Genomic DNA, 21,976 nt, shown 5'->3' with positions numbered 1-21,976 from the left:
AAGTCTTCCTGTACCTAAAATGAAAAAAATATTTCTAGATTGTATAAAATGTTGGGTCAATAGCATGAAAACATTTCAACCATTTAATCAAATACATTTCTATTTTTTACACAGGTATTCTTTTAATAAGGTTCTTCCAGGAGAATACGATATTGTTGCATCGCACCCTACTTGGACTTTAAAAGAGGTATATCTTTTGATAACACTTTCGTTCAGCTGTCACATACCAAAGCTACATGTTCAGTTTTATGTACGGTATCCATATCTTCATATTCCTGACCTGTGACAGTTTATGCCTATACAGGGAAGCTGCTCAACTCCCAAGCGGGGTGTGTTTCTATGGAGAGGGGAGGATGAGCAGGAGGTGTACCATTGCAGGGAATACAATGTCATCCAAGGATTTTCCTGCTTGGCCAATTGAGGAAGGGGGTCCTACTATTGCCAGAGGGCACCTGCACACAATTTAGCCTTCCACCCAACTTGATCATGAATAATTATTTTGGGCAAGTCTCAAGATGCTTTTGTAGCTTTAGACAAGGATTCTGGGCACCTGCACCAATTTTGCTGCAATTTTCATTACTATGTGTGAAATGAATCCAGTCCAATAGGATAGCAACATGACTCTATCCTTATAATGGAGTGCCGGAAGAGCCATGCAAGGAAAGGTGCACTGCATTGTAATGTTAGTAAAAATCACTGCCGATCCTGATGGTTTGGTAATGTGGAGAACTTAGGACAGTGGATTTATCCTCCATACACCTTTGTGGCAGGGAATTTTGCAGTGAGAAGAGAACAGCTAGAATTTGAAAGTGTACCCAAGGTGACGTGTGACTTTAGATAAACGTGTATGTACAGTGCTAAGTATACAAACAACTAGATTGTGTTCTTTTTCTTCTTTTTCTGCCTGAAACAGTTAAACATTAACTATGCAAGTGGCGGTTTCTCTCCATTCGCAACCTTATCAGACTTTAGCATAATCCTCACTGATCCTGTCACTTGAAAAGCAGCCTATTGGGCCAATCAGAGTGCGGGGATCATGTCCTTTTGAAGTGATTGGACCCGAAGGGGCTAGGGGTGGAAGGAGAGGAACGCTCCTTTTTTGCAGGGAGGCGGCGTAAAATTACTAGCGCTCGTTATGCTACACTACCTGCAGCGTAGCATACTCTCTAGGACACTCGCACTGCACCATTCCGTATTTTATACACCCCGCAGCAGACTGTGCCAACAGGGTAATTTGCCGAGCAACGTCCCATGGGCACCGCAACAATCTATTATAGATAGTTGTAATGCCATTGACTGCAATTGAGCATCAAGCAGTACCGATTGGTCACACACTGCAGAGTCTGTGTCGCCTCTGTGTTGATCCATGCACTTCCGTTGCACCATGGGTACAGTGGCTCATGGAGACTAATGGCCACTGTAACGTGCTGCGGCGGGGAGACTACCACAATGCAATGAGCCAGGCCATGTGTGGGAGGACCTCAAAAGAAAATAAAGCTGGGGTTCCAAAAGAAAGGATTCCGAAAGAGTAGGAGGATAGATACAAGTTTATCTCATCCGTTTATTTTCACCACGAGTATCTTCAGTACAACCAGATCATTTCAATTTTACATTTATTCCATGTAAAATTGATTTACATTTCAAGCTGTCATTACTGAGTAATTGAAGGCACTAAGAGTCAAAGCAGTTGTTTTTGGTGCATTGGCGCCTGTCAAATCTGTCACCTCATAAAGCACAAAGTAACTTTTGCAGCTCTGAGTTGCTGAGATAGCTGAAGGACAATTGAAGGAAGAGACTCCGTAACAAAAATTGCATCCTGTTTTTTATCATCCTACAAGTTCCAAAAGCTATTCTAATGTGTTCTGGCTTACTGCAGCACTTTCTACTATAACAGTCTCTGTAATAAATCAATGTATCTTTCTCCTGTCAGACTTGTCGGCCTGTGTCTGGAAGGCTGCCAAGTTCTTCAGTGTTGTGGTTCTGCTATGAACTCACAATTCCAGGCCCCTCTCTGCACACTGCCTGTGTGTTATTTAGGATTAGAGCAGCTTCTCTCTTCTCTCTTATCTTTTACAAGCTGGATAAATCGTCCTCTGAGCTGGCTGGGCTTTCACATACTGAGGAATTACAAACAAGGGCAAAGCTGTTTGCAGGAAGAAAAGGAGCAGCCTAAAACTATAGTGCATGGGGGAAAGAAACACACAAATGATCTCTTGAGATTCAAAAGGAAGGGTGTATACAGCCTGCTTGTGTATGGATGTATTTTCTATGTGTGGACATACTGTACATCAACCTACTTCCTGTTTTGGTGACCATTTTGTTTGTTTACAAACAAGCTTTTTAAAACTGTTTTTAACCACTTTTAATGCGGCGAGGAGCGGCGAAATTGTGTCAGAGGGTAATAGGAGATGTCCCCTAACGCACTGGTATGTTTACTTTTGAGCGATTTTAACAATACAGATTCTCTTTAAGTAATACCAGTTGCTTGGCACTTGACAGTTCCTCTGCCTCTTATACTTTTAGCCATGATGGACCATGAACAAGCATGCAGCAGATCAGGATTTTCTGACATTTTTGTCAAAAACTGACAAGAAACAAGATTAGCTGTATGTTTGTTTCTGGTGGGATTCAGACACCACTGCAGCCAAATAGATCAACAGGGTTGCCAGTCATCTGGTATTGCTTAACCTTCCTGGCGGTATTTTTTTGTTCTGGATTTTAGGGTCTTTTCAGCATATCGCAAACCCAAAAATCAGGAAAAAAATCAATGCGCCAGAGTCTCTGCAGCAGCCCCTGCTCTCACTCATTTCCTTGGAGTCCAGCGATGCAATTTTCCCTCCGTCCTCCGGGTGGCACTGTAACCCTATAGAGAGATTGCCGATGGCGATCTCACTAGAGTGATTCAGAGCCTCTAAAGACAGGAAGGAGAATGGCTGCTGGCGTCTGGATCCGATGGGATGTAAGTAAAAACGCCCACTGCACGCCATTTCTCTGCATTGAGCTCCCGTTGCTAGCCCGAGCATAGCTTGGGGTTACCGCCAGGGAGGTTAAAAGGAAATAAGTATGGCAGCTTCCATATACCTCTCACTTCATTTGTCATTTAAAGTAAACCTGATATGGGGAATTAAAAAGAAAATATACATACTTGGGGTTTCCTCCAGCCCCCTCCGAGCTGATCTCACTATCATAGTTCTTCAGAGGAGGATGGCGGGGGAGCGATCAGCCTGGAGGGGGCTGGAGGAAGCCCCAGGTATGTATATATTCTTTTTTTTTTTATTCCCCATATCAGGTACTTTAAGTTTGGCGCAGGACATACAGTAGTTAAGTGGCCAGAGTGATGGGAATTGAGTTTGGCTACACTGGCCTCTACTCTGAAAGATTTGTATAGCCCTAACCCTATCAGCCTGAAGAGAGAGCAGCTTTCAGGCAGTTGAGATGCTGCTATGTGTTTGTAAATGACATGAAAAGGCAGAACTCCAAGATGGAGAACAGGAGTTTCCAATATGTGCATGGGAGAGCGTATGGAAAATAGCTATAATTGTACCTTCACTGAAGTAGCAGTACTATATTTAACACTCTTGCAAGCCATAAATATTTTTTCTAAAATCTATTTATTTTGTTTTTAGGCATCTACAGTGGTTCAGGTGATAAATTCCAATGCCCATGCTGCCATTCCGCTTATTGTTGCTGGTTATGATGTCTCTGGCTCAGTTCGCAGTGATGGGGAGCCAATGAAAGGGGTCATGTTCCTGTTGTTTTCTGCAACTATCAATAAAGAGGTAAAAAAGCCTGAGAATCTCAGTGAAATTTATACACAAGGAGCATCCAGACTGAGAAATAAGATTAGCTTTGGACACTCTGCTCTGTGACGTGCATTTGGATATGGATGCATTTGTGTTTTCAAGATTGTCTGTGGTTAACTACAGTGCATCCAGAAAGTATTTACAGCACATCACTTTTTCCACATGTTTATTATGTTGCAGCCTTATTCCAAAATGGCTTAAACTAATTTTTGTCTGAATTCTGCACTCAACACCCCATAATGACAGCGTGAAAAAAAAATGACTTTAGGTTTTGGCAAATGTATTAATTTAAAAAAATGAGAAATCACATAAACATACAGTAAGTATTCACATCCATTGCTCAACACTTTGTCAGTGCACCTTTGACAGCAATTACAGCTGCAAGTGTTTTTGAATATGCCACAAGCTTGGCACACCTATCCTTGGCCAGTTTTGCACATTCCACTTTGCAGCAGCTCTAAAGCTCCATCAGGTTGGATGGGAAGCATCTGTGCGCCGCCATTTTAAGATCTCTCCAGAGATGTTCAATTGGATTTAAGTCTGGGCTCTGACTGGGCCACTTAAGGACATTCACAGAGTTGTCCTGAAGCCACTTGTTTGATATCTTGGCTGCGTGCTTAGAGGGATACTTAAGTCAAAAATAAAAAATGATTTTTACTCACCTGGGGCATCCCTCAGCCCCCTGAAGCTGTATGGTGCCCTTCGCAGCCTCGCTCCGATCCTCCTGTCCCCGCCGGCGGCTACTTCCAGGTTCGGTGACAGGCTGGGAACGCGAGTGATTCTCCGCGTTCCCAGCCGCTATTTCACCCTCTATGCTGCTATAGCGTATATGTTATACGCTATAGCAACATAGAGGGTGATATAGCGTCTGGGAACGCGGAGAATCACACGCGTTCCCAGCCTGTCAGCGGCTGTCGCCGAACCTGGAAGTAGCCGCCGGCGGGGACAGGAGAATCGGAGCGAGACTGCGAGGGCATCATACAGCTTCAAGGGGCTGAGGGATGCCCCAGGTGAGTAAAAATCATTTTTTATTTTTGACTTAACTATCCCTTTAAGGTAGTTGTCCTGCTGAAAGTTGCCCCAGTCTGAGTTCAAGAGTGCTCTGGATAAGTTTTTCATCCAGGATGTCTTGAGGGAAAATTGAGATGATTACCTTGGTAGTGTCAGTGGAGGCGACGTCCCCCTTCATCTTTACCATTCCAGCACTTGGACCCCCGGAGCTCACGCCTGTTCTCCTGTATGAGAACAAGCAAGGCCACCCTGTGCAGGTGGAACTGATGCTTAGGCCCGACGGGAAAAGCCAAGAACGTTTAGCTCCCTGCTAGTGTGCCGGCGCTGTCTGCCCTGTGCGGCCGAGCTCCATCAAGAAGCCTTTGTCAACGGACTTCTGGGGGTCCCGGTGCTGGAATGGTGTCATGGAGACGGGATTTTTCAGAGGCTTTCCTCTGCTTGGGCAAGTACTCAAATTGGACACTCTTTCTGTCCAAGTTCACAGGTTCAAAAATAAAAATGCAGCAAACAAAAAGCATAGGAAAAAAGTCTGGCACTATAGTGTTTATTGTACAAAAATAGTTGAACAAAGGTTAAAATAAAGTGCATCAGCAGGCATGGTATGCAATGGTAGATTGTGCAGTGAAAACATACCAGTAGTTGTCTTCGTACGTGTCTGGGTACAGATTGGAGGCAGCGGTGGTGGGTGCCACAGGGTGCACGGCCTAACGACCGTTTCGCATGGCTTGCGCCAGGCTTTATCAAAGGTGAAAAGTGCAGCAGTGCTGGACAGACAGCGAAGCGTTTTTAAAGTGCATCTAGCAGCACTTCCGGTTCGCTGTAGTAAGCCACGCCCCCTCCGGAAGTAGGAAGAACTCATACCCTATAACCATAGAGCATTGTGGAACGCATTTGGTACGCAGGACAAAGCCGCGTGTACGCGTCAAAAAGTTGCGTAGGCGTACGCGGATCCAGCATGCCCAAAGCCTGCACAACGCCTATGGAACGCTACATTTCTGCATGGAAGGTCGCGCACAAGCGTCAAAGCATGACGCGTGTACACGTTACTCAAAACACCATGCGTAAGAAAAGTCCGCATTACATGGAGCTACTATAAGAGTGCTCAAATCATGCGTAATGGTGGCTGCAAAAAAGATCTCTGGTCCCCTCTCATGTCGAAGACAGGGGGAGACTCAGAGCAAGCAGTCACCAATAGGCATTAGATAGTGGAAGCCTCGCAGGACTGAGATATGGAATATTTTCTCATATCTGGCTTATTATTGTACAATAAACACTATAGTGCCAGACTTTTTTCCTATGCTTTTTGTTTGCTGCAGAATCCTTTCCTTTGTCAGTCTTGAGCACATAGTGTACTGGGTACTCTTCCTGATTTTGGCTTGCAACTCCGAGTGCCTACCTGCTCTCCCACATACTCAAAAATAAAAATAATGGGCTTTGCGAATTGTATGTGGTGGAAATCTGTAGTCACTGCATACATGTGATGTTCTCAGCATTATTTCAATACAATAAAATATAAATTTGTCAAAGGCCGCTGAGCAACGTAATCCTATGGGCCTGAGCACACTTGCATGCTTCTGTGTATTTTTTTTAGCAACACAATGTTACAGACTAATGGTGCCCATACGTTTTGTTCGATTATTCCATTAGATTGAATATAAAGATTTTTTTTTCCCAACATGTCCGGTCAGATTTTTATTGAAATAACTGGATAATCTATTCTTTTTCCATGATTAAAAAAAAAAAAAAAAGATTTTACATTTTTGTTCGATCATTTTGGTCAAATGGGAAAATTGAATGTTTTTATTGTACCGTCTATGGGCACCATAAGGTTGGTGAAAAGAAATGCACAGAAGTGCACAAATGTGCTCATGTCCAAACATTATTCACCATACAGTGTAGTAATATTGCTATGAGAATGCCAAGATGGTTTTGATTTCTGTTTGTAGGGCTTGTAAACCTTTGTAGGGCTTATCTCCTGTCTCCTGTCAGACTCTAGGCTGTTACAGGAGTCATCAGGGAATATGAGGACAATAAGTGCTACTTACCCGGGGCTTCATCCAGCCCCAAGTTCCCAGCATGTCCCTCGCTGCTGCTCCGCGGCGAGCCGTTTGCCTGTGAAGCTTCCCGGTCGCCGGCGATGACGTCAAGCCGACCTGGAGGCAGCGGCGGCTGACAATGGAGCTGCAGCGAGGGACATGCTGGAAGCTTGGGGCTGGACGAAGCCTTTCTTAATTAGCACCTATTTTTGTTATAATCGCCCTGATGATTCCTTTAGGAGCTGAAGCCACTATAAAAGGGGGTTTTCTGTTGTTCAGCCTGGAGCATTAGGAAGTCTTGCTCAAGGATTCCTAATAGCTTAGGTACTAGCTCCAGGCTGGATTCAAACACTGGTGTTGTATATCATAGATGGTACCCTTAAACCGCGCATTATCCAGTCTTTATGCAGCTAAGTTTCTAGAGCATCCTTATCCTTAAAGTAGAACATATAGTAGTGATATTTGGTCTGGTTATTGGAGAAGAATAACTATATTAATGTCTTACTTCCAAAACTATTAGTTGTGCACCTTCTAAAAGTGTTCTCTACTTAGCTGGTTGATTTGCCTATTTGAACAAGTCACCAGATAAGCAAAGAATCAGACTATTTGCATTACATATTCAGGTATTATTTTTATTGATTGCATTTATAAAGCGCCAACATATTACGCCGCGCTGGACAATAAATACATACAATGATACAAAGGATGGCAGTTGGTAATGTAACAAGGTCATACAACATAGGGCACAGCTATACAAGGCAAACTGGGTACAAAATACATGATCATGCCATTTTGGGCTGGTTAGGTAGACCTAGTAATAAAAGTACGAAGTGATCATGTAGAATACGCTAGGGAAGGGAGGACCCTGCCAAAGGCTTACAATCTAAGGGGAGGGGAGGTACAGCAGCGTTTGCTTAAAGGGAACGTAAGGTAAGAGGGATATGGAGGCTGACGTTTATTTCCTTTTAAATAATGCACAATGCCTCGCTGTCCTGCTGATCCTCTGTCTCTAATACTTTAAAAGTACTCCTGACCTGGTTCCCTCTCCCTCCTCCTACATTAATATTGTTTAATTACTGGTGCTGTGACTAGCACACAGCACCACCCTCCCCCCTCCTGTGCCCCCTGTAACACCCGTTCTGCTCAGTCATAATCTTCGACTGAGGCAGAAGGTCGATTATGTGCAGGGAGAAAGTGACAGTTCTTCCTCCCCTCTGTTCGTTTATAATTCATCCCCCCATCTGCCGCTACAGTTCCCCTTATGATTTACTGCACACAGCGTGCAGGGTAGATGCGCTGAGAGCGATCGTGTGGTATTTGAGGTCGGAAGGATATCCGACCTCAAATACCACAGGATTGCTCACAGCAAATTTCCCGTGCAAGCTGTGTGCAGTAAATCATAAGGGGAACTATAATGGCAGGTGGAGGGGGGATGAATTATAAACGAGCAGATGGGAGGAAGGACTGTCATTTCCTCCCCGCACATATTTTATTTCTGAAGGGGGCGCTGGAAGTGGGAGGATGGTGCTGTGTGCTAGCCACACAGCACCAGTAATAAAACATTTTAAAAGTATGAGGACCATGTACCAGGTCATGAGTACTATAAGCCATATACCCTGAATAAGCATGCAGATCAGATGTCTGTTACAGATCAGACAAGATTGGATGCATGCTTGTTTCAGGTGTGTGATTTAGACCCTACTGACCAGAAAGATCAGTAGTTCTGCCAGGCAACTGGTATTGTTTAAAGGGAATGTCCAAGCAAAATAAAAAAATGAGTTTCACTTACCTGGGGCTTCTACCAGCCCCATGCAGCCATCCTGTGCCCTCGTAGTCACTCACTGCTGCTCCAGTCCCCTGCTGGCAGCTTGCCGACCTTGGAGGTCGGCAGGACGCATTGCGTACATTTTTACGCATTCCCGCTAGTGCAGGAACATTAACACATACATTTTTACGCATTACTGATTCAATGCGTAAATTTTTACGCATTGAACCAGTAATGCGTGAAAATGTATGTGTGTTTGGACATTCCCTTTAAAAGGAAATTAATATGGCAGCTTCCATAGGTTTCTCACCTCCGGTTCCTTTTAAACACAAGACATTGCCTGGTAGAAGCTACTTTTTGTATTGCATGGCAAATATTGCTTTTTATGCACATCATTTAGTTAATAGACTAGGTCCCATATGCAATTTATGTAGCTTTTTCTCGTAAAATTTCTCTTCAGATGTTTTATCTTCTCTTTAAATTGGATCCGGGATAAACTTTTACTTAATTGTGTTCCTTTCATATAGTTTATAGGGCATTCCTCAAGCCAAATACTTTTTTTGTTTTGTTTTAATACTCTACCGGTAATTCCCTATAAACTAAACAAGCCTCGCCCACAGCTTTTTAGAGTGCCTTGGCACTGTAGCATTCAGTCTGGGCAGGAGGAGGAGGTTAGTAGCCAGAGATTTCAGAGGCAGAGGGGAGGAGGAGAGGGGACTGAATTTGTCACATTACACACAGGCAAGCTGATAGCATCTCCAGCCTCAGCCTGTGACAAACAGAGCATGGCTGCCCTCGTTGTATCGGAATAAATAATCATAAACTATTGAAGCTGTTTGCTGCTAGATTTGCTGTGTAAACTAACTAAACTTTAGATAAGAGATATATATATATACAAGTTACTTGTTAGTTTTTCATCTCGGATGTGCTTTAAAATAACTTTTCAGCTCTCTGCAACTGACAAATGAACCAAAAGATAGGTGAAAACGTACTATCAAAATAGTTTTGAGTGTTTTCTTGCTTGTTGGTGATTTAAAAGGCATTCAATTGATAAGTTGTGAATATATCACCTAGGAGAAAAGTCAGGAGATAAAGTTAATTGCATATGGGCCTAGCTGTCTATTTGCAGAACCTCCAAAAGTAGACAGTCAAATCTCCCTTTTCACAGACTTTGCCATGCTGCTTACATCCAGATCTCTGTTTTTTTTCAGGATATTTTGGGCTGCAATCTGGCTCCTGCTGAAGGCTTTCAAGGCAAAGATGAATCTGTTTCATATCTGTGCCATGTCACATCCAAGGATGATGGAACCTTTACTTTCCAATCACTACCAAGTGGAGATTACAATGTGGTAAGTTTTTTTTTCTTTTTCTTATTTTTTTTTTTCCTCCTGTCTGGTTAACCATCTGCTTTATCGCTGTATCAGTGCTAATCACCACTTAGCTGGATCTATTAGTGTGAAGCTTTCTGGACTAAAGAAAAGGATGACAGCAGCTTAAACATGTTATAGCCAGCCATGGAAGAGATTGCAGCGGGAGCATATACACAACTGCAAAATGCTTATTGCTCATACCCTGACATTTTCCTGTAAGTCAGCAAGTGCAACTGTTCTTAATAACAGTTGAGTATTATATTTAAAGCAAATCTGAAATGGAATTTAAATAATAAAAAAAGAAGATATTTATCCATGGAGATGGAAGGCTTTGTGTCCTATAGAGACTTTCCGTTACTCTCATGGTTCCCTCATTGTAGCGCTGTAACCCCCTTTTCAAATATGTAGCTGCAGAAGACTTCAGGAGCACTTGTATGGCTCCATACTGCACTAGCACGCTCACATCTGCGCAGTATGGAGCAGCCTTGTCTTTAGGAACACTCGGGCTCCCAAAGCCTTGCAGAGAGGTATTCAACCGATAGGTTGAATTCCTCTAACTGTTCATGAAAACCTGAATAGTTTGGTTGTTTATAGTGCATGCACTTGGATCCTGGATAAGAGGCCTGGAGTAGCTTCATAAACTGCTCATTATTGGTTTCCACCTCTCTCTGCTCTGTAGCTGTGCAGAAAAAGCTGAATTGAACTTGTTCCACAATTATGTGTAGCGAGAAGAATGAAAAAGGCAACCACTTCTTGACTGAGGTTGTCCCACAAACGGCCACAGCCTTTCTTCTGTTCCTAAAGTGACTCTGTAGTTGGTCATTGTGTACCTATCATGCAGCCTTATTAACTTGGGTAAACTTGCTGCTGTTCTCAGGCTGGGCTTTTTTAGAGCCCTGGTGAGTCTTGATAGTTGGATGAGAATTCAGCTATAGACTTGACCACCAACATCCTCCCCACCTGACAACTGGCTGGCAATATTGGTGTACAGGCCATGTTATTGCATCACCTGGGGCTGGGAAATGTGGCTAGGGATGGTAGGGAGGCATATCAAGTCTTTCTAACTAGGTACCTCAGCCAAAAAGCTGAATTACCTGAGGTGGCAAGGCTGTATCTTATAATGAGAATGAGCTGAAGGTTATGAGTATTGTTTCTGGGTGAGCTGTGTGTGTGTGTGTGTTCTATTCCTTTTGTATGCGCACTTTAAAATGTAATGTTAGTATTATTTATATATGCAATACCTTCTTTCGTTTAGAGTATTTTGGGGGTATAAAGTATGTGCTGTATATAAACTTTAATTGGTACTTATTTGTTAGCCGGGCGCATCCGGCAGGTGGCGACAAAACTCCAACAGACTTACATCTTTCCCTACTATCCATGGTGGCCTGGAGGGGGAATAGTAATTAGCGCCACCTGCCGGATGCACCCGGCTAACGGATAAGTGCCCTTTAATTACATTTTTTTTTTTTTAAGAAACCATAAATTGCTGTACTGATGTTGGGCTTAAGGGCCCGTTTCCACTAGGGCGGTTTCGGCGGCGATTCTGCAGTTTCCCCGAACATGATTCGCACGGGGAAACTCTGCCATAGGGGATGACGGGGCCGCGGCGGAATCGCTTGCGGGAGCGATTCGGCTGGACCCCCCCACAGAATTTGCGGCGGAGGCTGCGAATCCCATAGCCGTGCATGGCACGGCTCATGGGATTCGCCTGCGATGCCGCCCACCCGCTCAGTGTGGCATGCGTCTGCGAGACGCACGCCGCACTAGTGGAAACGAGCCCTTACTTTTTGATATACAATTATAAAAGCATGCACTGCCACAGAGTGCCTGCACATTATTGAACTACCCAGTGCTGGCCTACAACATAGCGGTGACCAGGGCTGTGGAGTTGTTTAAAAAATAATTAGACTCCTCAGTTTATGAAACCAACGACTTCAGCTCCAGGTACCCAAAAATAGCTCCCGCTCCAAATCCGACTCCACAACACTGGTGGAGACTGCAAGCTAGTCCTTCTTATCCAAATTCAGTCCCTGGGCTCACAAAAGCTTTTCTATAAGAATAGTCACAAATTCCCATAAACACCCCCTAAACCTTGTGGAAAGCCTTCCCAGAAAAGAAGAAACTGCTATAGCTGTAAAGGATGGGTCAACTCCACATTACAGCCTATGAATGAGGAATGGGATGTCATTGAAGTTGACATGTGCAAAGGCAGACGTCCCGAAAGTTTCGACATGTATTTATTGGCGTCTGTAAATACCGGTAGTTTATTTTGGGTATGTCAACAAACCAATTGAATCAAGTGATCTGTGTCTTTCAGCTGCCATTTTACAGGGGAGAGAGAATTACATTTGACGTTGCGCCATCCAGACTGGATTTCACTGTAGAACACAACAGCCTCAGATTAGAGGTAATAATCTATTTACTTATTCTGGGCAAATGACATAACGCCTTGCAGCATTTCTTAAATTTGCTTGTTGTTTGAATGTCTCATTAACATTGCAAAATCCTTAAACTGTGGGAGGAGCAATGAAGGTGGTGAAATTGGTCAGTGATTGGCCAAACATAATTGAAAGTGTGTAACATGCTTTATAAAAGAACTCCATCAGCTGTGCACCACAAGATGGTATGTTTGTCATGTTCACAGAAGACGAGGCTGTGGCTTAAATCTTATAGCTGTCCCAGCCTTCTACTACTTGGAAGCCGTTAAAGAGACTCTGAAGCGAGATTAAAAATCGCTTTTTACCTTATATTCAACAGGGGCATGTTTGCCCCTTCTAAAACGCTGCTATCCCGCGGCAGAACGAGGGGTCTTTAGCCCCCAAATCCCCTCCGTGATGCCCGGGGAGCGCTTCCTGTTGAGGCAGAGCTAATGGCTGTAGCTATGCCTATCAGCGCGTCAATCCCGGCTGATCGCCGCCTCTCCCCGCCCCTCTCAGCCTTCCTTCACTGAGAGGGGCGGGGAGAGGCGGAGATCCGCCGGCTGATAGACACGCATGGAGGCAAAGCTGCGGCTCATAGCTCTGCCTCCATGAGCAGCAAAATCCACGACCAAGAAAGTTGTGGATTTTTCAGGGGGGGTATTGGGGGGTAAAGACCCCTCGTTCTGCCGCAGGATAGCAGCGTTTTAGCAGGGGCAAACATGCCCATGTTGAATATAAGGTAAAAAGCGATTTTTAATCTCGCTTCAGAGTCCCTGTTTTTTTTTTTTTTTTTTTTTTTTTACTTTGCTGCTTCCCCATTAATACTTAAATCTGGTCCCTTCTTCTAAGAGTGTATTTTTTTTATTGGCCAATTTTATCACCTCCATGTAGAATGGGGGCCAACAGACTTTGAATGCTATGAACAGATTGTGTAGGTAAGTTCTCATACTACATGGAAGTGGTAAAATTGGACACTCATTGCCAGACAAAATTGTGTGTGTGTACAAGGCTTAAAGGGGTTCTGTGGCATCCTAAAAAACAAACAAGCTGCCACTTACCTGGTCTAAAAGCGCTGCCATTTTTATGCACCCTTTCAGACCCTAAAACCTGGGAAAAATCATGCTGCCATGGAGATCTGCAGCAGTTCCAGAAATCGCTCACCTCCCTGGCTCCAGCGCTGCAGTAATGGCTGCATTAGCGACTGAACAACAACCAAAAACAAGCATGCAGATAATCTTGTCAGATCTGACAATAATATCAGAAACACCTGATCTGCTGCATGCTTGTTCAGGGTCTATGGCTAAAAGCATCAGATGCAGAGTAGCAGCAGCACAGCCAGGCAACTGGTATTGTTTAAAAGGAAATAAATATGGCAGCCTCCATATACCTCTCGCTTCAGTTGTCCTTTAACCACTTCACCACTGAGGGGTTTTACCCCCTGAGCACCAGAGCAATTTTCACCTTTCAGAGCTCCTTCCATTCATTCGTCTATAACTTTATCATTACTTATCGCAATGAAATGAACTATATCTTGTTTTTTCCGCCACCAATTAGGCTTTCTTTAGGTGGGACATTATGTCAAGAATTATTTTTTTCTAAATGTGTTTTAATGGGAAAATAGGAAAAATGTGGGGAAAAAAATAATTATTTTTCAATTTTCGGCCATTATAGGTTTTAAATAATGCATGCTACTGTAATTAAAACCCATGAAATTTATTTGCCCTTTTGTCCCGGTTATAAAACCATTTAAATTATGTCCCTATCACAATGTTTGGCGCCAATATTTTATTTGGAAATAAAGGTGCATTTTTTTCAGTTTTGCGTCCATCCCTAATTACAAGCCCATAGTTTATAAAGTAACAGTGTTATACCCTCTTGACATAAATATTTAAAAAGTTCAGTCCCTAAGGTAACTATTTATGTATTTTTTTTTAATTGTAAATTTTTGAATTTTTTTTTTAATTACAAAAAAAAAAGGGGGGGAGTGTGGGAGGTAATGAGTTAATTTTTTGTGTAAAAATCATTTATTTGTATGTGAAAAATGTGTAGGGTGTAGTTTACTATTTGGCCACAAGATGGCCACAGTAACTTTTTGTTTTAATGCGACCTCCAAGCTTCCTTCCGGAAGCTTGGAGGAAGTATAAGGAGGCTGGACACGTGAGTTTTTTCTCACAATGATCGCGCTGCCCATAGGAGAGCAGCGGATCATTGTGGGGCTTAGATCAACGAACGGGAATGGATTTTCCCGTTCATTGATCTCCGGGCGAACGGGCGGCGGCGTGTTTACTAGCGGCGGGCGGCGTGTTTACGAGCGGGAGCGCGGACAGCATCGGGAACGCGGAAAGTACGGATTTCTCCGTCCCTGGAAGTTAAAGGATGGAAAAAGGGACGGAGAAATTCGTACGGGCGGGGGTAAAGTGGTTAATGTCAAAACTGCTGGCAACAAAAGTGTGTAAACACCTAAGTGAAGAATGTCATTTCCCTCCCTGGGGTAATGTTACTTATTCTTGTTACAAGGTCTCAGGTGTGAATGGGGAGCAGGTGTGTTAAATTTGGTGTTAATCGCTTTCACACTCATACTGGGCACTGGAAGTTTACCATGGCACCTCATGGCAGAAAACTCTCTACGGATCTTAAAAGTTGAAATGTTGTTATACATAAAGATGCCCTAGGCTATGAAATGTTGTTATACATAAAGATGCCCTAGGCTATCAGACGATTGCCAGCACCCTGACATTGAACTGCAGCAAAGGGAGTCCAAGACCATACAGCAGTTTAACATGACCGATTCCACTCAGAACAGGCCTTGCTATGGTTGAACAAAGGAGTTAGGTGCACGTTTTCACCATCCTATCTCAAGGTTGTCTTTTGCAAATAGATGTATGAGTGTTGGCAGCATTGCTGCAGAGGTTGTTGGTGGTGGGGTGTTGGCGCTCAGTGCTCAGACCATATGCCACACACTGCATCAAATTGGCCTACATGGCTGTTGCCCCAGAACCGGTGATCTGCAAAATTGGTCCCAATAAACACATATTTACATTAAAAAAATACTATTTACATCCCACCCTCCCAAAAATACCCAAATAAAATGTTTAATTAAAAAAAAAAAGAAATTACAATAAAGTAAATATTTACCTAAGGGTATAAACTTTTTAAATATCCATGTAAAGATTAAATATTTCATTTTTTTATTAATATTATAAGCTTGTAAATAGTGATGGATGCAAAATGGAAAAAATGCACATTGTGATAGGGACTTAATTTAAACGGTGTAATACCTGGGACTATTAGGCAAATACAATATGTGGGTTTTTTATAGGGGCCAGTATTATTTTAAAACTATAACTGAAAACTGAGAAATATTTTTTTTCAGTTTTTTTCTTATTCTTCCTGTTAAAATGCATTTACAGTAAAGTAGCTCTTAGCGAAATATACCACCAAAAGAAAGCCTAATTGGTGGCGGAAAAAAGAAGATTTAGATCAGTTCATTATGATTAGTGATAAAGTTCTAGGCAAATGAATGGGAGGTGAAAATTGCTCGGATGCATAAAGTGAAACACGACTGAGGGCAGAAGTGGTTAATATAGGTTTATGCTTCTGATAGCACTGCTTATGTATACCGTAATGTCCTGTCAGGAGAACTATTTTGTAGAAAGAGAGGGAGTCCAATGTCAACAGTGCCTGTGTGTAGAGCACTGCCAAGGTATATACCCACTTAAACTAAATTAAAGAGAATGTGTCTATCAAGCTGCTTATGCAGTTATCAAACTCACTGGTTAGAAGGGTCACTGCAACCAAAAACTGTAATGAACTAATATTGGTTAAAAAAAAGAAAAGGGTATAACGTACTGTTGCTGTCATTGACTACAACAGTTGTCATTGACTACAACACTTTATTGGCACAGTAATGAAGGTGCATCATCAGCAGTGAAGAATGTTTTGCAAGATATTCAGAAGCACTCCAAAGTAACATGAAGCTAGAAGATACTGTACAAGTGTACATTTAAGAAAGCACAACAGAGAAGGCAGGTTGTGTATATTGCAGAATGCTGAAAAAAAAAATATAAACCGCACAACCACTGTTCCTGTGTGCGCGCGCGCGCTCGCTCGCTCACTCACTCTGTCTCTCTCTCTCTCTCTCTCTCTCTCTCTAGATAACTGGGCCCCATTAAAGAAACTTTACAGTTATAATTTTACATGTTGGTGAAATTTAATTCTAATGGCCTGCTGTAGGAATATATATTTTATTTTATTTTTTTCAGCCTGTTTTTCACGTAATGGGTTTCTCTGTTACTGGTCGAGTATTGAATGGGCCAGAAGGGGAAGGGGTAGCAGATGCCATTGTTACTCTCAACAACCAAATGAAAGGTAAGTCCCCACACCAAGATAATTGTACAGTATATTGCTACCTTAAAGAGAAACTCCAACCAAGAATTGAACTTTATCCCAATCAGTAGCTGATACCCCCTTTTACATGAGAAATAGAATGATTTTCACAAACAGACCATCAGGGGGCGCTGTGTGACTGATTTTGTGCTAAAACCACTCCCACTAGAGGCTCTGAATACTGCGGTACTCCTGGCAAACTGCCACAATGTAACAATGTTCACAGACAGGAAATGGCTGTTTAGAGCTGTCTAACAGCCAGAACAGCTAGAAACAGCTACATAACATGCCCACAGTAACAATGTCACCATGTAATATATGTCAGAATGTGAATCTGGGAGAGGAAAGATTTTACAATGAGCAAACACTGACTAAATCATTTATACATAATTATGGTAAAAATTAAGCACTTTTTTCATTACATTATTTTCACTGGAGTTCCTCTTTAAGTCCAGTTCATCAGTCACAACAGGTATATTCTGTTGTGGAAATCACGTCTGTTACTGTAGGACAGCAACTAACAAACACCAGAAAAGGATCATTAATGCTTTGCATGAGTTTGCAAATACACAAAATTGTCATAAATAATTATGGATTTTCTAGTTAACTGTCTAGAGGTAACAGGTAAGCCAGGGAACCATTTTTGTTAGCAGTCGTAATACACAGCAGCAAGGTATCATGGGTAGGCTAAGAGGGATGCTATTAGTAGTGATGGAAATGTCTAGGAGAACTCGTGGAGAAGCGTGTTTATAGGTTTGATTAGCTGATAGATTTGCACAGCTCTGATTTGCTGTGATCACATCCTGCTCTAGCACATGATCCCGACCAGCAAATCAGAGACTTGCATATCTATTACCTGACCAAACTGATCATATGCTTCTCCATAAGTTTTCCCAAACATGACCATCTCTAGACTCCAGTTCCGTCTGCAACACAATTTGCCTGAACATCCTGCACTACAACCTTGAACAACTTGGAGCCGAAGACACTCTTTGCACATGGATCAAGGATTTCCTCACAAACAGGACGCAACTAGTCAAGCTTGATAGCTGCTCCTCCCATGCAAAAACCAATGACACAGGTCATCATGACACACTTTGTCAAGGTCATCAGATTCGCTGATGACGCCACCATTCTTAATCTCTTTGACTGTAATGGAGAGCACGCATACCGCAATGAGATAATCTACAAATGATGCAAAGAGAACAAGCTTGTCCTAAATGCAGCAAAAACTGACCGTGGACTTCTGAAGGCTCCAATTCACTCTCAATTCGGTTTCCATTGCAGACACTTAGGTCATCAGGGTACCAAAGATTCGGTTCCTGTACCACTGACAATCTGGGGGAAGAACATCACCAGAACCCAGAAGGTGGCTCAGCAAAGGCTGTTCTTCCTGCGACAATTGAAAACATTGGAATTCTGCTGGAGCTTTTGACAGGCTTCTACACTGCCACTATCTAATCTATCTTCTAGTCCTCCATTATCATTTAGTATGCAGGCACAAACGCACGTGGCAGGCACAAAAGTAAAAGTGTAATCAATGCTGCGTAGAGGATCATTGGATCAGCCCTGCCATTGCTGGACCTACTCTACACATCTAGGCTGAGAACCAAAGCCAACGGGATAACGCACAAGCCCTCACACCCTGGCAGTCATTACTTCAACCTTCTACAATCAGACTACCGCTACAGAACCATCCCTACCAAAACCTCCAGTCTCAAGAACGCTTTCTTCCCCCTGTCAGCCATTCTCTTGAACTCAAGTCTCCATCCCAGCAAAACTCTCCAGCCTCCCACACCTGCTTTTCCTGGTAACCTTTGCATCACTAAACAGAGATTGCAATGTTGTTAATTGTCTGTTTAAAACATTTGTTACTGTCAACTAACTGACAGGTGGGGGAATCTGTCCATAGGACAAATATTAGTCGTGCACTGCACAAAGTTGGCCTTTATGGAAGAGTGGCAAGAAGAAAGCCATTGTTAGCAGAAAAGCATAAGAAGTCCCGTTTGCAGTTTGCCACAGGCCATGTGGGGGACACAGCAAACATGTGAAAGAAGGTGCTCTGGTCAGATGAGACCAAAATGGAACTTTTTGGCCAAAATGCAAACCGCTGTGTGTGGCGGAAAACTAACACTGCACATCACTTTGAACACACCATCCCTACTGTCAAATATGGTGGTGGCAGCATCATGCTCTGGAGGTGCTTCTCTTCAACAGGGACAGGGAAGCTGCTCAGAGATGATTGGAAGATGGATGGAGCCAAATACAGGGCAATCTTGGAAGAAAACCTCTTGGAGTCTGCAAAAGACTTGAGACTGGGGCGGAGGTTCACCTTCCAGCAGGACAACGACCCTAAACATAAAGCCAGGGCAACAAATGGAATGGTTTAAAACAAAACCTATCCATGTGTTAGAATGGCCCAGTCAAAGTCCAGATCTAAATCCAATCGAGAATCTTTGGCAAGATCTGAAAACTGCTGTTCACAAATGCTGTCCATCTAATCTGACTGAGCTGGAGCTGTTTTGCAAAGAAGAATGGGCAAGGATTCAGTCTCTAGATGTACAAAGCTGGTAGAGCCATACCCCAAAAGACAGGCAGCTGTAATTGCAGCAAAAGGTGCAATTGGAGCCACCCCTACTAGGTCTCGACCATGCACCTTTATGAATATACAATGTATGAATAATCCTGATATAGTCAACTTCTGATATATTAAACTACTTGGCCAGGTCCCTTGGAGTTTACTAGAAGGGGTTTAAACAGTAGTTATTAACTGGCTGTCATTTGGGTCCAGTGTTGTAGTGTTGATCCAGCTGTCCATCTAATCTGACTGAGCTGGAGCTGTTTTGCAAAGAAGAATGGGCAAGGATTTCAGTCTCTAGATGTGCAAAGCTGGTAGAGACATACCCTAAAACAAGGCTTTTCAACCTGTGGTACGCGTACCACCGGTGGTACTTTGCTGTTGGCCAGGTGGTACACACCAGGTTTGCCTGCCACTTTAGTGCCCGCATGCCACTTGTCCTGGTCCTGTCCTGCCTCCACAAAGTTTGGCTCCTCCTCCCTAGCGCCTTGCTGTGCTGCTCTGCAGCATACTTCAGACCTCAGATAAGTGGGGAAGAGACAGCCAGGCAAATGGTGCACAGTAACGGCGCAGATACAGAAAGGGACATCACTGCTCACTTCCTGTATTTGAAGTATACGCGCCATCACTGTGCACCTCTTGCCTGACTGTCACTCCACTGTGGCTGGCTTACCGATGATCTGAGGTGTGAACTATTCCGCAGGGCAACACAGCAAGGAGTGAGCAAGGGGAGAGCCGAACTTTGTGTTGAGTCACTGCCTACCTCTCAGCTCTCTGATGGTGGGACTAGGCTACCTATAATTATGCGGGGAGGGGGGGCGAGCACTGTAGCAGGAGATTTGGGCGCAGCCGGCGCCATCATAGGCCGAAATAGGAATTACGGCTATAGCGGCGCACAGTCAGTAACTTCGGGCGCCATCAGAAGACAGTGCTGAAGTTGCTTTTAAAACACTGCAATTCGGCTTCCAGCAAGAGCCGTATACGAGGTGTATCCTGCACCCCAGTCTCCCGACGGCAGAGCCGGATTATCCACCAGGCAACAGAGGCAGTTGCTTTGATCTAGTGAAAGGTCAGGGGCCCCGGCAGCCCCAATAAAGATTTATTGCCCCTGTTGAAGTAACTCTTTATGGTCAGTTAAACACAAAGTCTTCAGTAATGCTCTCCGTAACAGATTATAAGACACATACAGACAGTGTTTTCTCCTGGATCTTCCTCCCCTCCTTAGTTTAGCTGTCAGACACAGGCTGGGGTCTGGAATGACTAATATTATTTGTGTGATCTCTGTCCAGCGTTCTGCACTAATAAAAATGTTTTGAAAACAAACAGCAGAACTATTTGCTAGCCAGGGCTAAGGCTACAGGTACATCTGTAGTTATTTTTTCTTCCATGATAGCATGATCATTTACCCTTAGTTTTATCACCCCAGTTATACTGGAGTGTGGCCACAGCCATGCTCAGACGGGAATCTTGTTAGTTTGGCATGCTGTTGCATTATCTGGCAGCTAAAAAGATGCAATTTGCAGAGTGTGAGCAGAGGGGAGCAAAGTATCTATTACAGGAGATAAGGGGGGAGATTTACCCCCAGACCACATTTTATTCAGTGATTTAGGGCTGGTTCAGCATCTGGTGTATTCAGGTTTGTTGTAAGGCATTGTGAAGCACTAGGCTAGCTGATAAAAGTGCAATTAGAGGGCAGGCAAGCTGGTAAATATACACAGCATGATGCAGAGCTTGCCTGGAGGGTCTGTGGGAAACTATTTGTCTGGTCTCTCCCCATTGTTATGGCTGCATGTGTGGATAAGGTGTTAAACAAGTTGAAAAGTTTTTGACAGTCCCTAGACTTCAGGAGGGCTGCTTTCTGACTTGTGTGAGAGACTGGCAGGAACAGGAGTCCTAATACAGGCAAGTAGCCTCTGTGTGATGTGGGACTGCAATACAGAGAAGCTCTCTGCTCCATCTCAGGCTATGCTCAATTTCTCTCCACTCCTCTCTCTGGGCTAGCGCACCCCAAAATCGCAATAGCAATCGCTAGCAATTTGGGAGTGCGATTTTGTGAAGTGATTTTCAGAGCGATTTTTGAATGAATTGCTCCAAAAAAATGCTACATGCAGCATGCTTTCGATTTTCAAAAAAACCACAATGCCGCTGTAGGAACACTCTCATAGGGTAACATTAGCCAAGCGCTTTTCAAATTGCTCTTGGTGTGCACCAGCCCTCCCTCATTCACCTTTGTTTCCCTCTTCCCCTAGTGCTGGGTGTTTGTGTCTTCTTGTGTCATACAGGAAAGCTAAATAAAAGTACAATCCTGGTGAGGCAAATATCTTCTTCCCTCTCAGCTTTTCTCTCCTCACCGTTTCTCCCCTTCTCTGCATAAGGGCTCAGACACACTATAAGCACATTTCGGAGCATTTTTACCACGATCGTGATTTTACTGCAATCGCGATTTTACCATGATTTTAATGTAAGTCAATTTGAGCGTTTTTTAAAAAGCTCTCAGAAAACTCTGATGGCTAAAAGCGCTCAGAAAATCGCTTATAGTGTGTCTGAGCCCTTAGTATTTGTACGCTGTAGGTGAGTTGGGTGCCAGGAGCGCCAAATGACGGCTTT

At 43.4% G+C, this 21,976-nt stretch overlaps 1 protein-coding gene across 1 annotated transcript in view; it reads left to right on the top strand.

Annotated features, from left to right (window-relative positions):
- The window catches only part of LOC137524650 (BOS complex subunit NOMO1-like), a 157,432-nt gene that overhangs the window by 34,182 nt on the left and 101,274 nt on the right, over nucleotides 1–21,976 (top strand). Inside the window, exons 6-10 of the mRNA XM_068244764.1 lie at nucleotides 115–187; nucleotides 3,627–3,779; nucleotides 9,827–9,964; nucleotides 12,303–12,392; nucleotides 16,668–16,773. Of these exons, the coding sequence (XP_068100865.1) occupies nucleotides 115–187; nucleotides 3,627–3,779; nucleotides 9,827–9,964; nucleotides 12,303–12,392; nucleotides 16,668–16,773 (560 nt within the window). The remainder of the gene's footprint in view (nucleotides 1–114; nucleotides 188–3,626; nucleotides 3,780–9,826; nucleotides 9,965–12,302; nucleotides 12,393–16,667; nucleotides 16,774–21,976) is intronic.

The sequence above is a fragment of the Hyperolius riggenbachi genome, chromosome 7, assembly GCF_040937935.1.
Source record: "Hyperolius riggenbachi isolate aHypRig1 chromosome 7, aHypRig1.pri, whole genome shotgun sequence".
Lineage (NCBI taxonomy): Eukaryota > Metazoa > Chordata > Amphibia > Anura > Hyperoliidae > Hyperolius > Hyperolius riggenbachi.
Note: the sequence above shows the minus strand (reverse complement) of the source record. Positions and strands in the feature narration are given on the sequence as shown.